The sequence below is a fragment of the Xiphias gladius genome, chromosome 19 (genome assembly GCF_016859285.1).
Source record: "Xiphias gladius isolate SHS-SW01 ecotype Sanya breed wild chromosome 19, ASM1685928v1, whole genome shotgun sequence".
Taxonomy (NCBI): Eukaryota; Metazoa; Chordata; class Actinopteri; order Istiophoriformes; family Xiphiidae; genus Xiphias; species Xiphias gladius.
Window position 1 is genome coordinate 18,998,058 of NC_053418.1, and position 14,323 is coordinate 19,012,380.

The 14,323-nt window shown below is 39.5% G+C and overlaps 1 protein-coding gene across 1 annotated transcript in view; it reads right to left on the reverse strand.

Annotated features, from left to right (window-relative positions):
• Window positions 1-4,046: 4,046 nt before the first annotated feature.
• LOC120805372 (GDNF family receptor alpha-2-like) overlaps window positions 4,047-14,323 on the reverse strand; it is a 49,868-nt gene continuing 39,591 nt past the window's right edge. The window contains exons 6-8 of the mRNA XM_040155563.1: window positions 13,451-13,591; window positions 9,873-10,015; window positions 4,047-5,655 (exon numbers count right to left, since the gene is read on the reverse strand). Coding sequence (XP_040011497.1) covers window positions 5,518-5,655; window positions 9,873-10,015; window positions 13,451-13,591 — 422 coding nt within the window. The 3' untranslated portion in view covers window positions 4,047-5,517. The remainder of the gene's footprint in view (window positions 5,656-9,872; window positions 10,016-13,450; window positions 13,592-14,323) is intronic.

Here is a 14,323-nt window from a genome sequence, read left to right on the forward strand (position 1 = left end):
CAGACGAAACTCACTGGCACATTACCTAACACAGGGTGAAGGGTCCAGTTGCACCAGCTACAAACTGCTGGGGAGAAGAGAAGAAGAGAGCCCCACAAAAACAGGTGGGTGAGCACGGAGAGGAATGATGGGACGGCAATGGGAGCCGTCTGTGATTGGAGCATTCCTAGCCCCAGTAATCCTTTCTTCTCTCCCCGCCATGTGCAGAGTGTTGATAAGAGACATCATCCCACTGACTCATTAATCAACTGTGAAATGTACAGCTACCTGCCGCTTTCTTATTCCCGTGCCCCCAAAACCCCAAGCTACCTGCCTCCTCCGCTTCTCCTCTTCTACCCGTCTGTAAAGAAGAAACAAACTGGACTCCACAAGGACTCCTTTTGAGAAAAAAGAAAGAAAGAAAATTGCTCTCCTAGCAAGTTTTCTGTTTCAGGATTTTTTACTCCCCAATCATATCCACATGCACACAGCCTTGTGTACACATGCTTTCATGCACAGGGATAAGCATGAACACACACTCTGTGTTTAAACTCACGGATGCAAGGACATTGGTACAAAAGGAGCACCCACTACTCTGCAAATGGTTTGCGATTTAAAGTTGTACAGTTGAAGTCTTCTTCATATACATTCTCTTAGGCTTTATAAGAACTGCTGATCTGCTGTCTTTTTCACCCCTAACTCAGACCCTCTCCAAGGAGGGGGATATGGGGAGAGGGCAGGTTTGAATTTTGATCAGTGTATTTGCATTTTGTACATGTCAAAAACCTTAATTTATCTGCCAGTTTTGATCGCCTTTATGGGAAGCTGACTATATAATCCCTCACAGTGCGTCATCCATTTTTCTGAAAAGTAAGCAACAAACTGACCAAATCAAAGTTTGATTAATAGGCAGGGAAGTATAGACAGCATTGTTCTGGTGACAGCTGCATGAACAGGAAGGCCGGAGAGCTTTTAGCTGTAAATTATCTGACTGAGCAAGTTGTAAAATATAAGCAGCAGGGCAGAAGTTCACTTTCATGTTGCATTTATGAAACCCAATATTTCACTAACATTAAATGCTATGATTTATATTTATGGCACGCTGTGGAGGCATGAAGAACTCTATTTGGTTCCACACATAGAATGAAAGCCAAAAAACATTTTATGTTGTCTAAAGGGTTGAACATGAAGTGTCAGTCAGTGAAGTCTCACAGTACAAAATCCACAAACATCACCAGATTCTTGTTGTCATCCAGGTAGAAGTGTTGGAGTCGGTTTGCATTTTATCTTCTTCCAGTAATAATCCTCCTGTAGACTCTATGGAGCTCTAAATTATTCAGGCTTGATGTAAAATACAGAGGTGTAAGTGACTACAGGTAAAGGAGGGACAAAGTGTCAAACTGGACAAACACATCTTGTCATAATATACTATATATCTGTGATGTAATATGAAAATGTAAGCACATAAAAATAATAAGATTTTCATGATATAAAAAGCATCACTGTCTGGGCTGGAGAAAAAAATCTTGAGTGCTGGGTTGTGTCTGTGGTAGGGTCTGCACTATATTATGCCTGTATTGCATTATGGACTACTGGGACTGTTCTTGCTGGAGAGCTGGCAGCTCTGCTTCATCTTTGATGGATTTCTCCCTCTGAAATTGTTTAATAGTGCTGTAGGATAAGAAACTATTGCTTTTTGATTCTCAAACACCGAGTCTGACATTTACTGTTGATGTTGTAGATTGTTTAAAATAGATGATTAGATAGATTTGTTTCAATTGAACTGTTTTGCACACAACCTCTTTTTCTATTTTTTTTAAACTTAGACAACCATGTCTCTAAACCATGTAACCATGCCTTCAGAGTTTTTTACAACAGCTTATGAACTTTCCAGTGGTACATTATAATTCAAAAGGACTGGAGCATTGCCAATCTTACAATATGTGTGGGTTGTTGACTTACGTCTGACAACAAGCACAAATTACTGATCTTCTGTATAATTTAATATTTTTAAAATACTTTGTTAGTTTGAGATGTTGACTGATGTTACAGTTGTGTGGTTGTTTGTGATGAGCCTGGTTAAAAAAAAAGCCTAAAATGAAACTGTCTTTACTTTTTACCTCGTATAGTCACCATATTGTTTGACATCCAAAACAATAACAAGACTGAGCAAAAATATCAAACACAGTGTCACTGCTCAAATGTGTTGAATGTAAAGCTCATGAGGAAAAATCATATGTATTATATACAAGTGTTTAACAGAGTAGTAAACCCACCAGTTTAGGAGATCATTGTAATTTCTGCCAGCACTGACCACACTGTATACGCTGCAACCGCAGTTAACAATAACATAGTGAGCAGGGTTTAATTTTACATCTCTCCCTGCTGACAGTTTGTAAACGTTTTTCTAAATCAGCCGGTAACATAAAGCTGTTTGGTTCGGTAGCATGCATTTAGGCGGCACAACACTAAACTTGATGTGCGGCATGAAGACACAAACATTTCAGTGGAAATACTGACTCTGAGCAAGCAGTTCATTCATTGCATGGAAAAAATGATGTATGCACCAAAGTACATCTTTCATCCACAATGCCAATGAAAGTTTCAATATTTTTTCAGCACGTCAGAGAGTTTATATTTTGAAAAGAGAAGCAATACATCATGGGAGAAATGTTATTCTTAGTGTATAAGTACAGTGATATATTGTCTAAAGTAAAGGTACACTATCATTCACTCTGCCTGTTCTTTTTTTGCAAGTATACCATATTGAGGACTAAATATGATACTCTTCATTAAAATTTTGCAAATAAATATGGTTCAGGTGAATGTTGAATTGCATCAGTTACACTGAATGACTCAATAGAGGACAATGATTTGCTGAAGTCACCAGCTCCTCCAATTCAAAATAATGAAATCTGCCCATTTGAGACTTTTCAGTTCATATTCTAAAATTTGCCATTATGGAACAATTTCCAGTCAGAGGGTTTGATTTTTTCTAAAGGATAGGTTGAGATTTTTAACATGACACTCACACATGCTCTGTAGCACATTGAAAAGATCATTGGTTGTTATCCAAACTGTCCATGAAGAGATATCTCTCTAGTGCTGCTCCAAGACAGGGGACAAGTCTTTGAAATATGAAATTCCCCTTCTGTGTCTCTGTGTGGTGACTACATTTATTGTACTTGCTGAGCTGCAGAGGAGGGACAGTAACACATATTGGGAATAACTGGAATTAGAAGATGCCTACTTGATTCGGCAAATTCAGACTGCTGAAGCCTCACGTTAACTTCAGCTGAACTTTGTAAAGAGGAATTGAACAAGGACTATTTGGTCCCCCGTTTGTTAGGTTCACACCATAGAATCAGTATCAGTGGAAAGAGGGAATGATTACAGCTATCAATAACTTTTTCAATGTACTGTACATACAGGCCTTTGAGTACTGTATTCATACATGACATCTTGACTTGAGAAAATTCGAACCTACTCTTTAAGAAGTCAAATTGTGCCCAAAGTTAGTATGAAACTGACTTTAAAATATTGTAATTGTGAAAATGCAATATCGCTTAAAGGTATAGTTCAACACTTTGTGAAAAACACTTCTTCTCTTTCTTGCTGAGAATTAGATGAGAAGACATCTGTACGGTAAATATCAAACTGCCACCAGCAGAGGATTAGCTTAAGTTGGCACCAAGACTGGAAACAGAAGCTCTGTCCAGATGTAAATATTCTGACACATAACTCCCCCTAAAATCACAATGTATCATTTTTACACGTCAGTTTTTGTACAAACTAAAAAAAACAAGATATTACGTGTTAATTAGTGCATTTTGGAGGTGGTGGTAAGAAGATTTTGTTACCTTTGCACAGAGCAACGCTAGCCGTTTCCCCTTGTTTTCAGTTTTTATGCTAAGCTAAGATCACTGGCTATAGGCAGTAGCTTCACATTTAGAGTACACTCCGGAGTGTGTCTCATTTTACTCCCAGCAATAAAATAAGCCTATTTCCCATTTTCAACCACAAACTGTTGAAACTTTGGACTAAAATGGACTTTTTAAAGGACAGGTTCACATTTTATCAACAGTATTTTTTGCAATAAATAAATTTTGTCAAACAGTAAATGTTCGTGAATTAAGAACATCTCTGAATTCCTACTGTATGGGACCTTTAAAATAATCTGTTAAATGATGAACAATAGAGCTGGAAGATATCTTGGCAGGGGTACACATTCATGCACTCTAAAGAACTTGTGGCTATCCTTACTCTCAAAAGCCCTGCAACTGAAACAAGGCCTCCGAACCTCTGCTCTCTGAGGGGGAATATGAACACCCATGCTGGCAATTTAAACTGCTCCTTATAAGCGTCTTTTCTCTTACATGTAAACATAGACGCACACACATTGTAACAATTATCCATACATACTCAGTAAAACACTATGATACTTAGACACAGGTTATGGCTTTCCAAGCAGTTTGAGCTCGTTTAATCTCATCCCCGTATACATTCTTTGTGATCGAACCTTTATAGACAAATATAAACGTAGATAATGAAGGCCTTCCATTAGTATCAATACTCAATACAGAGCCATCTTAGCGTACAGTAATATCCACTCAAGGTACTGTAGATATCATTAGTTGAATGAAAGAAAATTGTTGTTTATATACATAGAGACAGAAATATACACGTGTAGGTGGACGTATGACAAACATCCACATTCATCAACAACAACATCTCAAATGACCAAGGAACCATTAACTGTTAACTTCGCTGTCTTTAGTTCTTTTCACCGCCTGCTGAAAAAGAATACTGTAGCACCCAAATGAAAGAGCTGTACGGTAGATTGATTATGGTCACAGATACTATACCAACACTTAGAACACTGAGTAGGCTTTACAGTTTAGAGTTTACACTAGTGTTGAAGAGACAGATTGTAATCATCCCGCTTCCCCGCCCCTAAATTTGTGGTCTGTTGTTCCAAGAGAATATTAAGTCAAGAACCAATTCAAGACAAAAAAAGTCAAACTGATAGCAGAAATATGTCTCTCTTTTGCTTTTCGGTCTCACTTTACCCCATTTACCTCATGCTCATTACTTTTCTCTCTGCAACAACTTCTTTTTCTGTCGGTCCTGTCTTCTTTTAATGATGTTATTCATTCACTCTCTCCCTCCTTTGGTGAGAAAAGTACAGAGGTCTTTGACATGATCAGTTTCAGTCCTCCAGGTTTTGGTGTCTCAGTCAGAGGCAGGGTTGTGAATGGCCTTCATGGCCTCTCCTACTAAGGGTCCTTTTTAAAGCCATGTACTCCATCACAGTTGTGGTCCGCCCTAACAATACATTTAATTGAACAACAAATTCACAGTTGTAAAATTTCAACATTTTCCATCTCTTTACTCCTTTTGTTTTTCCTCTTTCATAAATGCCATTTATGTCGATTGCCCAGAGCTTCAGCCTTCTTAATATCAGTCTCAGAAATAACACCTTCTGCTTTTGGGATCAGCTTGTGGGTGGATGACCTCTTTTCTCTCCTCCTGGCGCTTCTATAAGGTATGCTGGGCCAGGACCAGAGCCAAAGCCAAGCTGGGAAGCAGAACCCAGACGGTGGCACACAGACAGGTGGAGTGATCCTCTGGCAGGCCCCGGGTTTTGCCCAGGCCACCGTCTCTTGGTTCAGGATACTGGGCAGATAGAGGGACACACAGAGGGAGAGAAATGTGTAAAGGTTAGGCATGACTCAGACACGCATGCTGCTTTCCTGTTCTGGCATTTGAGGAGGGAGAGGAGGAGGAGGAGACAGGAGGGAGGGGAGACAGGATAGGGTCAGAGCTGAGGAGAAAAAAATAAAACACAAGTCAGAAAGTCAGAGTAAGAGTGGGAAATTACATGAATCCATGGCAGGCCCACTTTGGCATGAACATTAGGTGTTTGATCCACCAAATGTTTTGATATGTGAAGAATATTTCAAGCCCCTGCTGCTTAGTATGCTCTGTGCTTCTTAAACAAGTTGGCAACAAAGGAAAGCTTCTTGTGAGGACTTTTTCTTTTTTCATAACCTCTTTTAGGTTGTGCCAGCAAGTCTTTAAACAGTTTTTAAAGCTATCATTACAGACTTTATTTACAAGAAAAACATGCTACGAAGCCAAACACACACTAGAGAAGCCAGCAGCGGCTATGGGTTTCTCTCAATATTTCATAAGGCATAAATTACAGCAAGTGGTGGCCCAACAAAACATCTGTAAGACCCCTTGTATGCAGTTTGACTGCACACAAACAAAACACTACAACGTTTTTTCTACGCAAGAGAAAGGACAGTGTCCAAACTGAGAGACAGCCATGTAGTTTACCACACTGTACACATTACGGCAGAGAAAAATGGGAACACATCATACCAGATATTAGACTCTATGGCCTCCAGAGTTCCATTGTGATATTCACACAACAATGGATGTATAATGTGCTTTCCCATGAAATTGTTAGCATCTTGAATACTTTTTCAATTTTCTCAGATTCTTGTAACACAAAGCATGACCATTTGCCTCCAAGTTAAAGTAGTCTCCCTCAATTTGCAGAGGCACCATTTTCAGTCCAGCACAGCAATACAGAGACACTACACACAGAGACACATCATAACGAACATGAAACATTTTCTTCTTCTCCTCCTCCTCCTCCTCCTCCTCCTCCACCACCATCCCCTCACCTTATTTTCACCAATGCAACCTCTGGAGAGATTGCACTTTGGTCCATTTCCCAGTACACAGTAAAAAAAACATCTACTCACATGTTATCTACCAGCACCTCATCTTCCAACAGAACAAGGCAACACATAAATAAGAAAAAAAAAAAAAAATGAAACAAGAAAATAGTGCTGAATTATATTAACAAGGCATATTTTTACCTATAGTGGAGAGGAGGAAGGAAGAGTGAGGGAGAGAAAGAAGGTGTATCCAATATAGCCACAGTTATCAAATTACCTGGGCTTGTACACTCACACTGTACACTGCAAAGAAATGGTTAAGTGACAGTTGCCAAAAAAGGGGGAAAAAAGCTATGGGTAGCTTGACAATGCACCAAACACATCCGCGACTAAAAGCCAATTAATTAGCAAGGGCAGTGATGTGTGGCAGCAGCCTGTTGACATGAGTCCAGATCTCTGGCTGCAGCCAATATCCACACATACACTCAGGCTTGTGAGAAGGTACACATACACATAAACAAGTGGCTAAAAGCGCAAACACGTGCACCATGATGGAATACAGAAAAAGTAATTTACCCACACTTTAACACACGCACAGGAAGAGAGAAAGGATGGAAAATATTCACAACTATTTATCTAAACTGTTGATAAGAGTGTATCACACTTGTAACAGAGGTAACTCAGGTAACTACACATGTAGACAGCATGTGTTTTTATCATCGATCAGCACTGTCAAATTTACAGTGCAGTAGCTGCATTTCCCAAGGCTAGTTATTGAATAACCCCATTACGTTGTTTCTGTTCGCAATCAATTTCATTCAACTGAGGTGAAAATCAACACATGACCGTGTTACATGGGAACACAGACAACACCAGCTTCCCAATGGTTAAGAGGTTAGAAGGGGGATTTTTACACACACACAAGTTGGTTTATATTTCACTGTAAATGAAACTCTAAATGTAACAAATATGAACACTTCAATTTAAACAACTCCTTGTTCAAGAATCACAGTTTACTTCATCAAACTCCACAGAAACACATTAGTATATGGGAATAACAATTGTTTTTCTCCATAAAAACAAAGCAGGACTTGTGATGGCTCCTCCTCTGACTTACAATGCTCAAAAGACCGAGCTTCAGCCCATATGATTACTTACTGAGCATGGGATAAAGCGTCTAAATGAACCGAAAATACTCTAGCCTATAAGAGAGCAGTACGACTGACATGAACAAGCTTAGTCACAGACTGTAGATACCCCTATACTATTAAGCACATAATTGTGCTTAATATTATAGGTTATCCTTTGATGTCATGGTCATTTGGCATCCATCCATCACATACCTAATATGTTCTGTTACCCAGACTATTTGTACACGTGTGCCTACACATGTGTGTGTGTGTGTGTGTGTGTTACTTTGGGGGCCACGCTGGCTGCCTTGAGATTTACAGCTTTGGACAGTCAGTCTTCTGCCAAGAGGACTCATACCATGACAACACTCCCCCAATTTATCTGCCATGGAAGTTTGACAAGTTTTAATTGCCAGGCATAGTTGTCTGAGAACGCAGGGCCGCCCAAAATGTCCCTACTAGCTCCCTCTCTAATTATAAACTTCCTGCTTGAGTAATCACACGTCTTATTGTTTCCTAATTACCATTTTTACAATAAATTAAACACCACGCTGCAGTGAGACAGGCACAGAGCGGTGCATCAATACTGACATAAACACACAGAGCCCTTGGAGAAAGCCCTTCCACCATCAATTCCCTCCCCACATCCTCTCTCTCTCTCTTTCTCCAATACCTTTTCCAAACATACGCACTGTAATTTTTATCAGTGGCGCTTGTTCATTAATTCTCCTCCTTGCAACATTTTTAAGTTTTTAATCTGTTGTCTTCGCAACAATGAGGGTTTCTGCGTAAAGGACAATACTGCATGACTTGGGTGCAGTGTGACCATTTAAATGGCTGTGAAAGCCACTGGAATTACTCAAAATAGATGTCTTAATAGAAGCCATGCATTTAACATGCAAATTTGCTTTCATAAACACTGCAAGTTGCTTTGATTTTGTGTGCATCTGTAATATTTACGGAAAAATTACATGAACAATAACATCGAGAGTAGCAGTGGCATCAACAGCTGAAGGTTTTACAAAGTACCGTTTCATACCACAGTTCCAAATTCAGCCAAGCTTGGTAACTGGGTCTCTTGCAAAGGTGAAAAACATCATTAGTCTTACACCAGAAGGCTGCATAGCACATCTAAAATAAATCTGTAAAACAGAACAATATTTCATTGTGAAAACTAATCAAACTCAACAGCTAGATAAAAAAAGGAGAAGGAAAAAGAAAAACCCCTCCTTGGCCCAAAGTGCAGTGTGAAATATTTCTGTCCTGTTCAAGAGAGACAGAGAGAGAGAGGTAGTCTCTGGCGGACAATACAGTTCTGTCATTTTCACATTTTATTTGAAGAGAAAATGAAGTACAGTTCTATTAAAAGACAAACACACATGCATTCTTGCAGCACAGCAAAGAGTGATGTTTTTCTACTCCAGACGGTGAACCCAGTTATAGCACAGTTGACTACAGTCTTCAGAGTAGACAGTTTTCAGCGGAGAACAGGCTCTGGGCCAGTATTTTAGAACCTCTAATCCAGATTAAAACCCCCACCCCACATTCCTTTCACTATTTCATTGTGTGTGCGAGAAATATAATATTTCAACCAAATGTCATCATCTTGGGTGTAGCATAAACTGTCTTATCATAAAGCGTCTTTTCTGATGTGCCAGTTGCTTTAACAAGCATAGAGATTGAATGTGATGTGAACGTGAATGGTGTAGCGAGTTGAGCTTTATGATTTTCCCACTGTACAAAATCCTCCTTTCATGGAAGCAGAGTGGAGGAGTGTTTTTGTGGTTCTTGTTGTAATAGGTCCATTTTGACAAATTTATGCAAAGAAGTTGCTGGAAACTACTGAAAATGTATGGATATATTTGTGCTGCAACAAATCATATCTGTTTAAATTTTACACAATGGGTTGACCTATATATAATTTGATAGACTCCAGGATTAACACCCTTAATTCAATAAGCCTATCTGATCGACAAGCAGGTAGGAAATAATGATTCTGCATTACATTTTGCTTATAAATTTAACATTTGTTATATGCCATGCAATGCAACGATCAGTGCAAACATAATACCTTCGGGATGGCGACAAATGGAGGTTCTGAGGTGCTTGTTGACCAATCCCATCCCATCTTTGTCATCACCGAGGGACCTGGGACAGACATACTTTTGTTCTGCATGTTGTCTAGGCCATATCCGAAGGCCTGAATGGCATTTCCTGCAGGGACAGAGATATAAAGTCATTTGTTTGTGACTGCGATCCCAGCAAGAAGCCAGGTAGCAGACAGACAGCTCTAAGTCAGCTTCTTGGTCCCCTTCCCAATCTTTGGCACCCGAGAGAATGAAGGAAGGAAGGCAGAGAGGGACTGAGGAAGGAAAGAGTAAAAAGAGTGTGGAAAGGCACTCTTTTTGCTTTGTCAGTAAGCTTGAGAGTTGTATGCCAAACTAATCAATAACAAAAATCTGAGGTTTGTTTGTGAAATCTGTCACTGGGGAGGCCTCTCAAGATTTTACTGTCTTGCAAAATACCAATACATCTTATGTTTAATATTTTAAGCTGTGCCTTCCTTTTGAATGACTAGCATTTTTATGCTATCAGTTTAGCTACTAATTATCCTTCTATAAGTGATTCCTGTGGTGACAGAGTGGACACATTTATCAAATACAAACAACTTTGGTTCATGTCCTTGGCTCATTACAAAAACCCTTTTATGTTGCAACAGCCGTTGTAAAATTGCAACAAGTTGACCAAACAGTGGCATATTGTCTGCACTTAAGATGATGAACCCCAATTTGTTTGCAGACAGATGTACACTTGGAAATTGAATCGTTTAAAAGTCACAAATCAATCAGCTAAAACAGAGGACTGCAGTCTGTGAATGCATACGAGTCCTTGTGTATCTGCCTGCAGATGTACTTTATGCATATATGTAATTTTGTGTCTAAGTGCATGTGTGAGTCTCTGCAAAAATGTGATAAATCCATGTTCAGTCAGCTTTTCAGCTAGATATGGTAAAATAGGGGCTGAGTACCTTTTCACTGCTCATCCGTTTAAAACATGAGGCTTGTTTCTCTTTGTTCAGACAGAGAGAAGGCAAGGCATGTAATTGCCTGGCAACAACCTCCATTATAAGGTCAGCATGCAGAGATGACTTTGAATAGATTTATGTTACTGATCAAATTCAAAAGAATCCCAAACAAAGGAGCAATGGCATTTCCCTTCCACCACACAAAGGACAGATAGGATAGTTGTGGAACACACATGCATAATCGGATGGACACACACAGAGTCCTTAGTAATCCCAATGCATGGCCACATAGCTTTGTCTGTCACATCCTCTGTCCACCTACACAGTGTTGCACACACACGAAGTGTACATACTGTACAGCAAATCACACACAAAGGCACACACACACACACACACACACACACACACACACACACACACACACACACACACACACACACACCTGCACACTTAACACATACACAAAAGCACCCTTCATGTTTCTCATTCTGTTCAACACTGGTGTTTGGGCTGCTGCTGGAAAACAAAAAAACAGAGAGAAACAGAGTGAAGCCTAACAACTTTAATCCTCCTAGTGAAGAGCCTATGAAGTACTGCTGAGACGTGATGTTATGCATCTGTTTGACAGGGTCGGCTATAGCTAGCTATCGCCCTACAGATGCTGTAAGATGGGGGAATAAAGTCATAAATCAAACTAGTTGGCTGGAGGGCATCCACACAGGATGTTTTACCGCACCCAAATGCTCCACTGAGTGATTAAGCTCATTGCCAATAGCAATTCAATGTTTTAATGACTCTGGATAAGTTTTCCTTTAACCCCTGGGCATAGCCTGCATTGCCATACCTGGAGGGACAGATGGAGTAAAAAATAAGGGAGGACGGAGGAAGAGAGATAGAAAGCGGAGAGACTCAGGGTTCACACTATGTTTGGACTGTCACTAAAATATCCTTAAAGCTGGAATGTAGCAGCTTGTTCTCCACATATTTTAGTCAAACATTCTAAGTGCTCTTCTGTTGGACTATCCTTTTGCTTGAACTTGTAAGGCAAAGTGGGGAAGAGGTGTAGATAGTAAATTATTTGTCTAACAAATAATTAGTGGTTTGTTGATCAATGTAAGAAATTTTTTACTCTGCAGAGACTGAAAGTGAAAAATGGGGGTCATTGGAGGCTGAAAGTTAATTTCATGGATTTCGAAATACGATCAGGTGATCGGTGTAGATATACAACTGGAACATATATACGTATTTGTGTGTGTATATCTATCTATCTATATACATATATATGTATGTATCTTTATATCTTTATATATATATATATAGATATATATATATATACTGTAGTGTGTGTGTGTGTGTGTGTGTGTGTGTGTGTAAGTATAGTACTGTATGAGTGTGTTTTTGTGTATATTCTCCCTGGTATGTCGAAGAAGTTTATCGCCTGTTCCCCTTGACTGCAGAGAGGAGATGCTGCATTTTGTGTTATTTTTCAAGACGCCTCCTCAGCCCCCAGCCTCATCCCTCATCCTGCACACTCAGCTAAAATGGTAACCCAGCAATCTATTGAAATGGTCTGAAAGCATTATCCACACAATGGAACATGTTAAAGGCAATGGTGTCTTGTAGCGCTGATGACACTGCTTGCTCCGGCATAGCAAGGAAGGAGCTCTCTGTATTTTACTTCTCAGTGGAAAAAAGCATAAGGATGTTTGATGTAACCACTCTGTCATGCTACACCCTGTGTGTTATGCATTGGATGTACAGATGATATGTATTTTAGCTTACCCTATTATTTCATTTGTGCTTGATCTGTTCCTTCTCATGACATTTTTCTCCCATAAGGAATAAGCCCTTTAACTCTCTCAGATTGAATGTGAAAATGACATGCAAATGGTTTCTTTTGTATTAAAGTCTGGGCAGATCTTACCCAAAGGGGGGATGAGAAGTGATAAGAAATTACTAGTTTCTGAGGAACTAAGAACATTTAATTTCAACTTAATCAGTGGGCAAAGGGGTGTCTGTGGATAAGCTGCATCAAACTATGTAGCAGTCAAATTTTCATTAGAACTTCAAGAACTTCCTTCCATCCATCCATCATCCATCCATCCATCCATCCATCCATCCATCCATCCATCCATCCATAAATATTTTCTCTTAATCCCTCTGTTTTTTTTTATTCCTTTGTAATAACCAAATAAAAGAAAATGTAAATTATTTTCAGTTTAATTTAAATGAAATAAGTTAATCAAAATTTAAATTAAGCTGATTTTCTTTTAACATTTTAATACTTGTATGTCTAAAGTAGCTGGCGACCCCCCACCTCCAGCCCCACCCCTCATTATTTCCAAATTCAGTCTCCACCAACCATCATCCACCCTTCAACAACATCACATCTACAGTTATCTCACAGGAGAGCTCAACAACTATGAAAAACAGAATCTGACATGAAAGTATTAAAGTTGGATTAGATCAAAATTCATGGCTCACTCTACTCTTGCGTGGTAGCGAGAGTAACTACCGCAACAGATGCTTGTGCTCTTATCAATATTGCATGACTGTTGGACCCCTATCAGTTACAAAGCACATTTCAGATGCATGCAGAGGATCCGTGTGTCAGGGTGGCTCACTTAGGCATGTGTTATCGGTGAAGTACCGCAGGAAGTTCATACATTCTTCTTCTTGGTTCCCACTGCCCTTACAGGTGCACCACGGGGATATGGTCCAGTTGGAAAAGCTGCTGTCGACATAGTTGGGAGTCATTTCGGTCCCTGTGAGGGCACACACAAACACAGACACAAACACACACATATATGTTAGGACAAACAGTTGTGGGTCAGTAATGGACAATAATGGACTACATTTATTGTAAAATGTATATAAAATGGACAACATGTTAGTCATAGGGATGGGTTTGTGCTGTTTGAGTTTATGGGAAGATGAAGCATTCTGTAATGCATAATTTTAGATGTAAAGAGGCCATTATGTTATGAATATTTTGCAAAGTAGGGGCTTTAGGAAGTGTGTGAGCTGTTTGAATATAGCACTATTGTGCTATAACATTTCACTTTTCTGTGTTGATGCTTTCAGGTGGAGTCAGGGGTGTTAGATGCACTTTGTATAATATTTTTCACAGAAATGCAGGAAGCACAATGGCATCTTATCACTTCATACTGCACAATTAATGACACATGGTGGAGAAGCAATGACTGATACTGAAATATGGACACTTCAGCGACCACTATGCTAAAAAAAAAATTATTTCATGTACATTAGCATTTGGTACTTTGCAATCTCTCTGATGCTGCTGCAACACTGTCGAGGTGCTGTTATCAAACATTGACTGGGACTGAAAAATATGCAGTAGTCTGGTCTGTCCACATTGTTTGAGAAACATTTACTATGAGCAAACAGATGGTCATCAAGTGTTTTAATTAAGTAAACACTCTCTGTGCCTCTACTCCCTAATTACTTCTAGTAGTGAACTGATGTCCAGTGTGCCA